The sequence below is a fragment of the Macrobrachium rosenbergii genome, chromosome 14, assembly GCF_040412425.1.
Source record: "Macrobrachium rosenbergii isolate ZJJX-2024 chromosome 14, ASM4041242v1, whole genome shotgun sequence".
In the NCBI taxonomy this organism is placed as follows: domain Eukaryota; kingdom Metazoa; phylum Arthropoda; class Malacostraca; order Decapoda; family Palaemonidae; genus Macrobrachium; species Macrobrachium rosenbergii.
The window spans coordinates 32183436-32197383 of record NC_089754.1 but is presented as its reverse complement, the minus strand read 5'-3'; the positions used below and the strand labels follow the sequence as shown (position 1 = coordinate 32197383).

Sequence of the window (13948 nt, the reverse complement as noted above, 5' to 3'; positions counted from 1 at the left end):
GGTTCAGTCTAACCCGGGAGATAAACCCAAATCGATTTTTAGATTGCCGCGAGGTTACCTCAAAACCCCAAATCTTCATAGATCGGATTTAACTAATAACATGGTTTATTCCTTGTTCTGTTTTGAAGAGAGAGAGAAAAAAAACTAAATTTAGCTTCCAACACCGAAGGACTTTCAAGACCTTCGTTCATGATTATTATTATTATTATTATTATTATTATTATTATTATTATTATTATTATTATTATTATTATTATTATTATTATTATTATTATTATTATTATTATTCAGAAGATGAACCCTATTCATATGGAACAAGTCCACAGGGGTCATTGACTTGAAATTCAAGCTGCCAAAGAATATGGTGTTCATCAGAAAGAGGTAACAGAAGGTAAAGGAAAATACAGAAAGAAGAGATCGCTTACTAAAAAAGAAAAAATAAATGTTACAAATTAATAAATAAGTAGATAAAAAGTAAGTAAACTATTAAAATACACGGAGAATTGCATTACGGTAGTAGCGCTTTGCATCTTTGCTTGAACTTTGAAGTTCCGGTTGCACAACATCCTCAGCAGGGAGACTGTTCCACAGTCCAAGGTCGCGAGAAATAAAGGACGTCTGGAACTGAGAAGTTCGACGGCGAGGCACACTGACTGCAAAGTAACAAGCAGCATGCAAACAGTGCATGCGTGACCTGGTGTGCAGTCTTTCAGGATCGCATGAAGGCCACCAAGTCTCAAATTACCAAATCGTGACAAGACGTACACACAGAAATTTAAATGGGATATATACTCTGCAGGAAAAAAAGAATTTCGAGGAAGTACATTAAAATAAATGACCTGAAATTAGTAACGTAAGATAGAAATATTGGCAAAAAACATTGACCTTTGATGACCTTAGTAATTCTTCGTTGAGGGAGATGCCTATTCATGAATTCCAGTTAGTCTCCTTCTAAAGTGCGTCTCTCGTCCGCATTACAACCTTATCCGGAACTCGTAATCATGCTGGAAATATTTCTTAGCACTGTCTGCATGCACAAGCATTCAAATTTCCATTTCTGTAACAGCAGAGGGTGATGTAATCTAAAACCAATTTGCGTTTTTCTCCAAAGGCAATCCCATGGTAATTCTTGGTCTGTAAGAAGAAGAAGAAGAAGAAGAAAGAAGAAGAAGAAGATGAAGAAGTGTGTGGTTTTTTGCAAGGATGGTGAGAGCCGCACTTGTCTTCAGGTAACGACATAGGAAAGTACAGATTTCATGCATTTTGTCTATATCTCGCATAGCCTAACTGGCCGAAGATTAAAGGATAAAAACCCAGTTCTGGATTTGCAAGGACTTCCAAGAATTTCAAGGTAATTTCATAAAATATAAGAGTTACCCAGTGAAAAATACACACCTCCCTTCTCTCCGATAACCCGAGGCAACATCGCAAGCAAACGAATGGGCCGTTGCAAAGGCAAGCCCCAGATTACTTAACTGCGGCATTTCAAAGGCAAGATCCAGACTACTTAACTGAGCCGTTGCAAAGGTAAGACCCAGACTACTTAACTGAGCCATTGCAAATTAAGACCCAAACTACTTAACTGAGCCATTGCAAATTAAGACCCAGACTACTTAACTGAGCCATTGCAAATTAAGACTCAGACTACTTTATTGAGCCATTGCAGATTAAGACCCAAACTACTTAACTGAGCCATTGCAAAAGAAAGACCAAGACTACTTAACTAAATTGTTGCAGGCACAAGACCCTGATTGCTTAACTGAGTCGGTGCAAAGGAAAGACCCAGATTAATTAACTGAGCCGTTACAAAGGCAAGACCCAGATTACTTAACTGAGCTGGTGCAAAGGAAAGACCCAGACTACTTAACTGAGTCGTTGCGAAGCCGGTGCAAAGGCAAGACCCAGACTACTTAACTGAGGGGTTTCAAAGGGAAGACCCAGATTATTTAATTGAGCTGTTTCAAAGGAAAGACCCAGACTCCTTAACTGAGGGGTTTCAAAGGCAAGACCCAGATTACTTAACTGAGCCATTGCAAGGGAAAGACCCAGACTACTTAACTGAGTCATTGCAAAGGCAAGACCCAGACTCTTTAACTGAGCCGTTGCAAAGGCAAGATACAGACTACTTGACTAAGCGGTTGAAAAGGCAAGACCTAGGCTACTTAACTGAGGCATTGCAAAGGCAAAAATCAGACTACTTAACTGAGCCATTGCAAAGGCAAGATCCAGACTAATTAACAACCATTGCAAAGGCAAGACCCAGATTACTTAACTGAGCCATTGCAAAGGCAAGACCCAGACTGCTTAACCTAGCCGATACAAAGGCATGACCCAGACTATCTGACTGAGCTGTTGCCAAGTTAAGACCCAGACTTAACTGAGCTAATGCAAAGGCAAGATCCAGACTACTTAACTGAGCTAATGCAAAGGCAAGACCCAGATTACTTAACTGAGTCATTGCAAAGGCAAGACCCAGACTCTTTAGCTGAGCCGTTCTAAAGGCAAGATACAGACTACTTGACTAAGCTGCTGAAAAGGAAAGACCTAGGCTACTTAACTGAGTCATTGCAAAGGCAAGACCCAGATTCTTTAGCTGAGCCGTTCTAAAGGCAAGATACAGACTACTTGACTAAGCTGCTGAAAAGGAAAGACCTAGGCTACTTAACTGAGCCATTGCAAAGGCAAGATTCAGACTGATTAACTGAGCCATTGCAAAGGCAAGACCCAGATTACTTAACTGAGCCATTGCAAAGGCAAGACCCAGACAGCTTAACCTAGCCCATACAAAGGCATGACCCAGACTACCTGACTGAGCTGCTGCCAAGTTAAGACCCAGACTACTTAGCTGAGCTAATGTAAAGGCAAGATCCAGACTACTTAACTAAGCTGTTGCAAAGGCAAAACCCACACTACTTAACTGAGCCGTTGCAAAGGCAAGACCCAGACTACTTAACTGAGCCGTTTCAAAGGCAAGATCCACACTACTTAACAACCGTTGCAAAGCCAAGACCCAGATTACTTAACTGAATCATTGCAAAGGCAAGGCCCAGATTATTCCCTGAACCGTTGCAAAGGCAAGACCCAGATTATTCACTGAACCGTTGCAAAGGTAAGACCCAGATTACTGAAGAGAGGCATTGCAAAGACAATACTTAACCGAGGCATTGCACAGGCAAGACCCAGATTACTTAACTGAGGCATTGCAAAGGCAAGACCCAGATTACTTACTGAGCTGTTGCAAAAGCAAGACCCAGATTACTTAACTGGGGCATTGCAAAGGCAAGACCCAGACTACTTAACTGAGCTAATGTAAAGGCAAGACCCAGACTACTTAACTGAGCTAATGTAAAGGCAAGACCCAGATTACTTAACTGAGGCACTGCAAAGGCAAGACCTAGATTACTTGATTGAGGCATCGCAAAGGCAAGACCTAGATTACTTAACTAACCCTTTGCAAAGGCAAGACCCAGACTGCTTAACTGAACCAGTGCAAGGGCAAGACCCAGATTACTTAACTGAGCTGGTGCCAAGGCAAGACCCAGACTCTTTAACTGAGCCGTTGCAAAGGCAAGATACAGACTACTTGACTCAGCTGTTGAAAAGGCAAGACCTAGGCTACTTAAGCGAGGCATTGCAAAGGCAAGAATCAGACTACTTAACTGAGCCATTGCAAAGGCAAGATCCAGACTAATTAACTGAGCCACTGCAAAGACAAGACCCAGATTACTTAACTGAGCCATTGCAAAGGCAAGACCCAGACTGCTTAACCTAGCCGATACAAAGGCATGACCCAGACTACCTGACTGAGCTGTTGCCAAGTTAACACCTAGACTACTTAACTGACCTAATGCAAAGGCAAGATCCAGACTACTTAACTGAGCCATTGCAAAGACAAAACCCACACTACTTAACTGAGCTCTTGCAAAGACAAGACCCAGACTACTTAACTGAGCCGTTTCAAAGGCAAGATCCAGACTACTTAACAACCGTTGCAAAGGCAAGACACAGATGACTTAACCGATCCATTGCAAAGCCAAGACCCAGATTACTTAACTGGACCATTGCACAGGCAAGACCCTGATTACTCACTGAACCGTTGCAAAGGCAAGACCCAGATTACTGAAGAGAGGCATTGCAAAGACAATACTTAACCGAGGCATTGCACAGGCAAGACCCAGATTGCTTACTGAGCTGTTGCAAAAGCAAAACCCAGATTACTTAACCAGGGCATTGTAAAGGTAAGACCCAGACTACTTAACAGAGCTGTTGCAAAGGCACGACCCAAATTGCTTGACTGAGGCACTGCAAAGGCAAGACCCAGATTACTTGACTGAGGCATTGCAAAGGCAAGACCTAGATTACTTAACTAACCCATTGCAAAGGCAAGATCCAGACTGCTTAACTGAACCAGTGTAAGGGCAAGACCCAGATTACTTAACTGAGCTAGTGCAAAGGCAAGACCCAGACTACTTAACTGAGTAGTTTCAAAGGTAAGACCCAGATTACTTAACTGAGTCATTGCAAAGGCAAGACCCAGACTCTTTAACTGAGCCGTTGCAAAGGCAAGATCCAGACCACTTGACTCAGTTGTTGAAAAGGCATGACCTAAGCTACTTAACTGAGCCATTGAAAAGGCAAGAATCAGACTACTTAACTGAGCCATTGCAAAGGCAAGATCCAGACTACTTAACTGAGCCATTGCAAATCGCAAAACCTAGATTACTTAACTAAGCCATTGCAAAGGCAAGACCCAGACTACTTAACCTAGCCGATACAAAGAAATGACCCAGACTACCTGACTGAGCTGTTGCCAAGTTAAGACACGGAATACTTAACTGAGCTAATGCAAAGGCAAGATCCAGACTACTCAACTGCGCCGTTGCAAAGGCAAAACCCACACTATTTAATTGAGCCATTGCAAAGGCAAGTCTCAGACTACTTAACTGAGCCGTTTCAAAGGCAAGATCCAGAATACTTGACAACCGTTGCAAAGGCAAGACACAGATTACTTAACTGAGCCATTGCAAAGCCAAGACCCAGATTACTTAACTGACCCATTGCAAAGGCAAGGCCCAGTTTACTCACTGTACCGTTGCAAAAGCAAGACACAGATTACTGAACAGAGGCATTGCAAAGACAATACTTAACTGAGGCATTGCACAGGCAAGACCCAGGTTACTTAACTGAGGCATTGCAAAGGCAAGACCCAGATTACTTACTGAGCCGTTGCAAAAGCAAGACCCAGATTACTTAACCAGAGCATTGCAAAGGCAAGACCCAGACTACTTAACTAAGCTGTTGCAAAGGCAAGACCAAGATTACTTAACTGAGGCATTGCAAAGGCAGGACCCAGATTACTTAACTAACCCATTGCAAAGGCCAGATCCGACTGCTTAACTGAACCAGTGTAAGGACAAGACCCAGGTTACTTAACTGAGCCGTTGCAAAGTCAAGACCCAGATTACTTAACAGAGCCATAGCAAAGGCAAGACCCAGATTACTTACTGAGGCATTACAAAGGCATGACCCAGATTACTTACTGAGCCATTGCGGAGGCAAGACCCAAATTACTTAACTGAGGCATTGCAAAGGCAAGACCCAGATTACTTAACAAAGCCTAGCAAAGACAAGACCCAGATTACTTACTGAGGTGTTGCAAAAGAAAGACCCAAATTACTTAACTGAGCCGTTGCAAAGGCAAGACTCAGATTAATTAACTGAGCCGTTGCAAAGGCAAGACCCAGACTACTTAACTGAGACGTTGCAAAGGCAAAACCCAGATTACTTAACTGAGCCGTTGCAAAGGCAAGACCCAGATTAATTAACTGAGCCGTTGCAAAGGCAAGACCCAGATTACTTAACTGAGCCGTTGCAAAGGCAAGGCCCAGATTAATTAACTGAGCCGTTGCAAAGGCAAGACCCAGATTACTTAACTGAGCTGTTGCAAAGGCAAGACCCAGATTACTTAACTGAGCCGTTGCAAAGGCAAGACCCAGATTACTTAACTGAGCCGTTGCAAAGGCAAGACCCAGATTACTTAACTGAGCCGTTGCAAAGGCAAGACCCAGATTAATTAACTGAGCCGTTGCAAAGGCAAGACCCAGATTACTTGACTGAGCCGTTGCAAAGGCAATGCCCAGATTAATTAACTGAGGCGTTGCAAAGGTTTACCCTGCTAGTTTCAATGTGAGATGCGAATTATGCAGTAGAGGGGTGGGGTGGGGTATACGCCCTTCCCTCCCCTAAAATGGGCCAGGGAAAACAATTCAGTTATGAGTCTTCCAGGTTTAAGGTAAGGAAATAAACCGATGCTTATAAACCACAAAATCGTCTTGGAAGACACGAGTCATACTGACTTATGAGCGTCCGTCTGCTGCTATGCTTTGGAAATGAAGCCATGCCTTTAGTTTTCTCAACTATCATAACCTCCTTCTGGCCTGAGCTAGTGAAGTAAAAAGAAAGAGAGAGAGAGAGAGAGAGAGAGAGAGAGAGAGAGAGAGAGAGAGAGAGAGAGAGAGAGAGAGAGAGAGAGAGAGAGAGAGAGAGAGAGAGAGGTTATTTATTGGTTTAATATTTATTTTTGATAAAAAAAGAATATTTGCTGTATATTCACTGTGTCATATTTTAGTCATAACAGTAATTTCAATTCATGCAAATTTATGTGCGTGTGTTAGAGAGAGAGAGAGAGAGAGAGAGAGTTAATATAAAAGAATTTTTGCTGTATTTTGACTGTGTTACACATTAGTCACAACAGTAACTTCAGTTCATGCAACTCTGTGAGTGTGTATGTGAGAGTGAGAGAGAGAGAGAGAGAGAGAGAGAGAGAGAGAGAGAGAGAGAGAGAGAGCGATACTTTTATCTCTGTCATTAACATAAAGAAATAAACACGAAATTAAAACACCAGGCCCGGGTAGGTACAGCAGAAGAGACTGAAGGCCAAGCATACGGTAAACAATACAGGTGATATTTGAAGCACAATTTCCTCAAACGTAGCAGGAAAAGTCTCGTGGAAATCAAGTACAAGGATTTTCCTCGCTCCCCATATTATCTATGGGTATGAGTCATCTACAGTAAGTGTCCCTTAGATGTGGACCACTGGCATATGAAATCTCTGAATGATCTGAGTGAAGTCAAGTGGACTTGACAATCATTCTATCTGTTGTTTTGGGTCAGGCACTTATTAGCTCGCAATTTCCTCAATGCTGTCTTGCCAGCTCGGAGAGAGAGAGAGAGAGAGAGAGAGAGAGAGAGAGAGAGAGAGAGAGAGAGAGAGAGAGAGAGAAAATTACCTTCTTTAACCCTCAACGCGAATTCAGCCGTCTCAAAATTCGAAGGAATTTGCTTTCGTCCTTCCCTAATATTCTGCCACTTGTTGTGCCTTCAGGAATTACTGGTTGCGTCCGATGTGGAAGGTTGTGGGCATTATTAACCTTTATCTTTACTCTAATCACTACTTGAGTGTTAAGTATTCTGTGATAATATTGCACTTTGTACCTTTGTAGATTATTGCATTTTGAGACAGTGTTCTTGATTCTCAGTTATACTGAAAAACCCAGTTTCAGATTTTTATTTTTGAATTGCCCAAAGTCAAACAACAACAACAACAACAACAACTATAATAATAATAATAATAATAATAATAATAGTACTGTAAACAAGGAACTGGTTATAATAAGTAAAAGTTGATGTATAGGCATATGACTGGTCTTCCGATATCAGAGATAATATTAAAAATAGTAACTAAACCATTATCTCATATATATATATATATATATATATATATATATATATATATATATATATATATATATATATATATATATATATATATATATATATATATATATATATATATATATATATATATATATATATATATATATGATAAGAGATGATATAAAAAGAAATAATGAATGAACCATTATCTCATATATTTTGCCTGAAATCCAAACCATTTTCAAAAGTTTTCCTCGTTCGAAAAAAATGGGTTCAATTTAACGTATGACAGGGGCTAATATCACCTCTCTCCCTCCTCCTCTCTCAAAGTGCCGAAACAGTTATCATACTACTCTTCTAAATGATCTTGGAAGGTACTTTCATCGAAGAATGAGAAGGTACGAAAAAGTATTACCTGATGTTGTGGGGAAAGATCTGAGGACTCCTCAGTACTCCTAGCAGTTATTTTCTAGTTGTACTAATGTTAAGACCATTTCAGATCTTGTAGAGCAGAGGAAGGTGAGAAAAAGACGATGATTTTCATAATGGCCTTTTCATAAAGTCGTAGTTGATGAGAATATCCTGGAAAAGAAGAAAGTCATCAGAATGAGCCGTCTTAGAGATCTGTACTCTTTCGTCAAACAAAGTGAAATTTGTACAAACACATTACACCAATGTAAATACACTTAAAATGATGAAATTTAAATAAATAACGCACTGATATCTGTAAACAGCTGTGTCGAACTACATACTATTACTACTGAGAATTCCATGGGCCACTAAACACAAATTAAACAAAGGAAACCAAATATTTTGGCTGATATAACATCAGCCCTCTCTCCACAGGTGAATTTGGCAAAGCAAATAAGCGCGTAAGGCCTCTATATGGAGTGTACAGCTAGGGAATAAATATTCCCGTGGGTTTGTTGTGTCGAGTCTGTGACAAAAGAAGACAGGACAACGAATGTGTTTTAAGTCTTATTAGCTCGTTCGTATAATACGGTATCCAGTGCCCTTCTGACAAATTCATTTCATCAGGTTAACTGAATACAAGAGATTCCAAACTCTGCCTCTTGCATGGTTAGATGGTGCTGAAAACAGGGCGGTTTCTCATTAATGAAAGGTGACGTTAATCTCTCACTTAAACGGAAATCAAAGAATTTTCTGATTCATATTAAAATGAACTTTGTGTTTATTTTATGAAATTTGGTGAAGTGGGTTAAATGGTTTCTGTTACTTCAGTTTCATTACGATTATTGCATTGTATTATATAACTCCTTGAATCAGGTTTTTTTTTTTAAATATTCATTAATTAGTGAACTCCCAAATATTTTTGAATAGTGAAAAGTGAACTAGTCATCGGATTTAATGTATAGGTTAATGCAGTCTAAATCACATTACGTCCTGAAGTCTTCCTTTGCAAGATCAATACGTTAACTAATGTAATTTCTAATTTTAGTCCCCAAATCGTACTTCCGATACAAATACCTCATTCATCTACCTAACTCTATATTCACCAGTGTAGGATCAACTGGAAGACATGAGTTTTTACATTTCTTATCAGTGCAATTTCTCTCTCTCTCTCTCTCTCTCTCTCTCTCTCTATATATATATATATATATATATATATATATATATATATATACATATATACATGTATATACATATATATATACATATACATACATATATACACATATACTGTATATGTACATATATATATATATATATATATATATATATATATATATATATATATATATATATATATATGTATATACGTGTGTGTGTGTATGTTTGATTTTAAATCACGAAAAATAAAAACTTGGTAATAAGACGAATGTACTTAGCATCTCCAGCGTTTCAATTTTCCTTCGTGGCCGTAACTTTGTTCATGTATGTATGTATATATATATATATACATACACATATATACACATATATACACATATATTATACTGTATATATATATATATATATATATAATATATATATATATATATATATATATATATATATATATATATATATATATATATATATATATATATATATAATAATCACGACCTAGATCGTTCTCCAAACATGGCACGCGCCTTGGACTGCAATGTCAAACTATTTTCTTCTCAATGGAACATTGTTTAGCTGCAACACAGGAAACACTGTGTCCTACCAGTGACTGGTGGTATTACCCAGACGTGAAGTGATTTATGATATGATTTCCTTTCCTCAGACAGTAATCGTCTAGGCTCGTAGGGAATTTAAGAACTAATCCTTCGTCCGTCATCATCCGGTCACCTCTCTCTCTCTCGCTGAAGAGAAGAGACGAACTAGTAAATAATACGTGAATGATGATGTGTCAGCAGAATAATAAAAAAAGGACATTTTACCCTGTATATATCGTTGTTACGCACAGAACAAATGAATATATGGGTGCGCATGGTATTTTTTTTTTCTGTTTATGTTCGACTGCAACGACACGTATGCACATTCACCTGTATATCTGAGCATGCGACTTATGTATGCCTGCATGTGTGTATGCAGTCGGAGATGGCTGTTTAAGCAACGTGACCTGTGAAAAATATCTCCACGTTCACCACCCCGCTCCCTCTCTCCCTCCCCCCTCCCTTAAGACCGTTCATTAATTTTGCTTTGCATTCTTCACCTACTTAATAATTGTTTCATTTTTAATTAACACGGTTTTCTAGCCAGAAATATGGCGTTAGATATGATCCTTTATTTCGTATTGATAAATAATTCAACAAAACTGTAGTAACCGGATTAGCGAACAGCTAACTCGCTCCAGACTCCGGAAGACTCCTATTCCTTGTTGGCAAGTGAATGAAGGTACATCAGTGTTTACCATCAGAACAAATTTATCTTGATCAGCAGGAAATTCTGTTTGTATAGAGGTTTTATTCTAGATTCAGCAGGTAAAGCATAAATGTTCACGGACCACTTGTATTTGGGGAAACAGCTTCATGAAAAGAAAAAAAAAAGATTTTAAAAAGTGAGAAATGAAAGTGCAATGATTTAACCTCGTGTCGCGATGACAGGACCATTCAACAACGAAAAACACAGGAAAATTTAGGGAGGATTAATATGATTTTATAGCCTATATATATATATATATATATATATATATATATATATATATATATGTGTGTGTGTGTGTGTGTGTGTGTGTGTGTGTGTGTGTGTATGTTTTCTATCTATGCTGCTGCCAACAATGCACATCAGACAAAAATAAAGCTAAAAGAGACTTAATCCTACACTGTCAATGGGTAGCCTGAAGTCCTAAGCTGCTGTCAGCCGTATGACGTGGATAATTAATACAACTGAAAGGCTTCAATAACATCACAGCAGATGTTTGAGAGAACAACCTTTATTTTTCTGAGCATTTTTTATAAATGCCTCAGAGTATCCGAGACAAAAACAAACCAGTTTTACGCACTTTCAAGACTTCAAAGAATTCTCTTATTGACGGTTAAAATTTCCTCAATTGCTTGGGATGTTGCCGGCGATAATAATTTGGGCTGACACTGCTGACAACTGGTTTTTAGTCTGTGTGCTGACTCAGTCCAGCCTCCTTGACAGCTGACTCTTTATAGATTCTGAAATTTTTGTGGCTTTTTGTTTTGTGACAGCAAATCGTTACTCGTAATGTCGCAGACTATAGAGGAACAAAATAAAAAAAATTTCCTTAAGAAATATGATTTAAAAAAGCCAATAGAATTATCCTCTTGCCTGTCTTACTTAAGATTGTCCTGGCTTCATAACCTTTTTGTTCAGGAGGCTGGTCTGCAACCTCCTCCCCTTTCATCTTCTTCTCTAGCAAATGGTAAAAGATAGCTCGTCTCCTTTGCCTCTGCATTCGAGAAATCAAAGAAAGAAACGTGCTGAAAGATGTTGACAGAGGCAGAGACTGTAGCGCAAGACAGGCTTAATAACTATCATCTTCAGTCCCCAAATCATTTATTTACCTTGACTATTCTTGTACAGGTTGTCCCCGCCCTTCTGTTATTGCATAAAACAGAAATGGAACATAAGATATATATAAACACAGCCCTGTATAATTTGCATCACAGCTGTTCCCTCTGCCCAGTACCAAGTCTGGTGATTAAATGCTTCATCAAGTGAGGCGGCAGCACACTTTGAGCCACCTCGACTAGTTGCTTGTCGTCATCAGTCGACATCTGGCTCATATTGAGACACATATGGCTCATTGGTGACTGTCTGGGTACATGGCGACTAAGTTGCTGGCCCTGAAGTGCCCTGCTAGGTAAGCCCGAGGAAGACTGTTCTGGCACTTGGGAATACGGTCGCTGATTCAAACAAACCTCTGAATGGATGTTCACTTGTCCAGTGCATGGACAACGATGCGATCTTGTTGGACTGCATATTTCAACGGGAGTATTCACGGGTAAATGCATTGGTACTGTTTTCAGAGCGAGAGTTGGAGCTGGTCTTTGATGAAAGAGTGGTCTTTCTTCTGAAGAGAGACACTCTAGTTCTCTAGGCCCATGCATGAACCTTGCACTGTTACCAGCCGATAAAGATGTCCGCGATGGTACTGGACTGTAAAAACTTAGGCCATGGATGTTTGATTGGTGTGCTATGTCAAAACCCAACTGTCCACTGCAGTCAACAGAAGAACCAACATTTATTTCACCTGAATAGGCATACAGATCCTGATGCCTTTCAAAGCCCCTGGGATTTGAGAAGGATCTGTTTTTCGTTGTTGAAACGGGAATGGCAAATGCTGGTGGCAGTTGCCTAGGGGGATCTGTTCCATCTGTCATCCAGTGGTCATCCTGTTCTATATAACTGCTTGGAATATTGGCAGCTGCAATTCTTTTTGATATGACAACTTTTTGCCTCTGACATAATTTCAAACTAGAGGAGATGCAATGTCTGTCTTCTGGAGATGTTTTGCCCTCTAGTCCATATGTTGCCAGAATTTCCACTTCTTCCTCCGGAGGTTGAAATTTGTTGGCAATATCCGGCTTTTGATAATTGTGATCTTCTGTTACTTTGAAACAGGGTGAGGGTTCTGAAACCATCATTACTTCTTCTACTTCTTCCTTTATACTGAGTTCGTTATCAGACTGATTTGCGCTAAAGGAGATATTTGCGTTTTCTTGCTGTTCTCCATATTCATCATCTCTTGTGAGTACTTCAGAACTTTGGTGGCATTTCTTAACTTTGGTTCTTTCGAAGAATGCTTTCTTAGGTGCCATTTTGGGATCCTCTCCCAAATCATGAAGCGAGCTGGCGAAGGAACCTTCCTCTTTTCCTCTGAAGGGTTTGGCATCCTCTTTACTGTTTTCTCTCTGGAAAGACTCCTTCAGTTCTTTTACCTCGGAAAAGCAGTCCTGGAGTTCGGTCATAAAGAAGGCCACTGAAACAGATGCATTTTGGTACTGGAGGTAATTTACCAGTAACTGAGTATAAGACTCCTTGTACCCTGTAACTCTTGATGTATCACTCACTAAAGGACTATCCGTATCAAAGACCGATATCATAAGACTGAGTATGGTCACCACTTCGTCATCAAAGAACCTGCAAAACTTTCTCATGAAAGTTTTCATCATGAAAAATATATTGCTGTCACCAATAAAGTTTTCCGTATCAGCCAGAATGATGGTTGGGAAGGTACAGTATGGGGAAAGCAGCCTCCTAGGCCAGCATTCTTGGTCTTCCTGGAACTGATGAGCCCCAAAAATGAAAATAGACTTAGCCACTGCATCTTTTAGCAAGACACCCTGGTCCTTTCTGTCTAATTCCTGGAATTCTGGGACAAAGCTGAAATACTTTCCCATGCTTTTGCAAAACACAAAGAACAAATGTTCTATCACGTCCGTACCTCCCTCGTAGTAATGCCTCGGAAATTCTGGAAACGTCAGCGCTTTTCGCAACATCTTCTGGAGGCCTTTGATTTTTTCGTGGTTCTTTTCGCTGAAAGTCTCTGCGGGAAACCACTCGGGTTTACTTTCTTCTGTGTGACTGTCCATCTCTGTCACATTTTCAGTATTGGCAGGTTTGTCGTCATCACAGTCCATGCTGCTCTCCTCTTCTTTCTCATTTTCATTTTCCTGTTGATAGCTCGTTGTCTGTTGCTGCTCTTTGAGTCTACGATTCTTTTGGAGCAGTTGCTTCCTTTTTTCTAATTTGCGGAGCAACAGGGCCCTCCTGTCCTCTGCATTCATCACGAGAGAAGGGTCCATACCAA

At 39.8% G+C, this 13948-nt stretch overlaps 2 protein-coding genes across 2 annotated transcripts in view; both read right to left on the bottom strand.

Moving 5' to 3' along the window:
• The window catches only part of LOC136845522 (transmembrane protease serine 9-like), a 657893-nt gene that overhangs the window by 73641 nt on the left and 570304 nt on the right, over positions 1-13948 (bottom strand). Inside the window, exon 9 of the mRNA XM_067115701.1 lies at positions 8132-8298. The gene's annotated coding sequence lies outside the window, so the exon portion shown is untranslated. The remainder of the gene's footprint in view (positions 1-8131; positions 8299-13948) is intronic.
• Positions 2231-4699, bottom strand: LOC136845521 (protein FAM186A-like). The gene is made up of 4 exons (XM_067115700.1): positions 4372-4699; positions 3449-3844; positions 3229-3379; positions 2231-2495 (listed from the first exon to the last, which is right to left on the bottom strand). The coding sequence occupies exons 1-4, from the start codon at positions 4697-4699 to the stop codon at positions 2231-2233; spliced, it is 1140 nt and encodes a 379-aa protein (XP_066971801.1).

Excerpts from the sequence above, each read along its gene's own strand:
- LOC136845521 (XM_067115700.1), bottom strand. The coding sequence starts at position 4,699 with ATGGCTCAGTTAAGTAGTCTGGATCTTGCCTTTGCAATGGCTCAGTTA. Across the intron at positions 3,845-4,371 it reads GGATCTTGCCTTTGCAATGG|GTCAGTTAAGTAGTCTAGGT; the intron begins GTTAGTTAAGTA and ends CCTTTGCATTAG. Across the intron at positions 3,380-3,448 it reads GGGTCTTGCCTTTGCAAAGG|TGCCTCAGTTAAGTAATCTG; the intron begins GTTAGTTAAGTA and ends TTGCCTTTGCAG.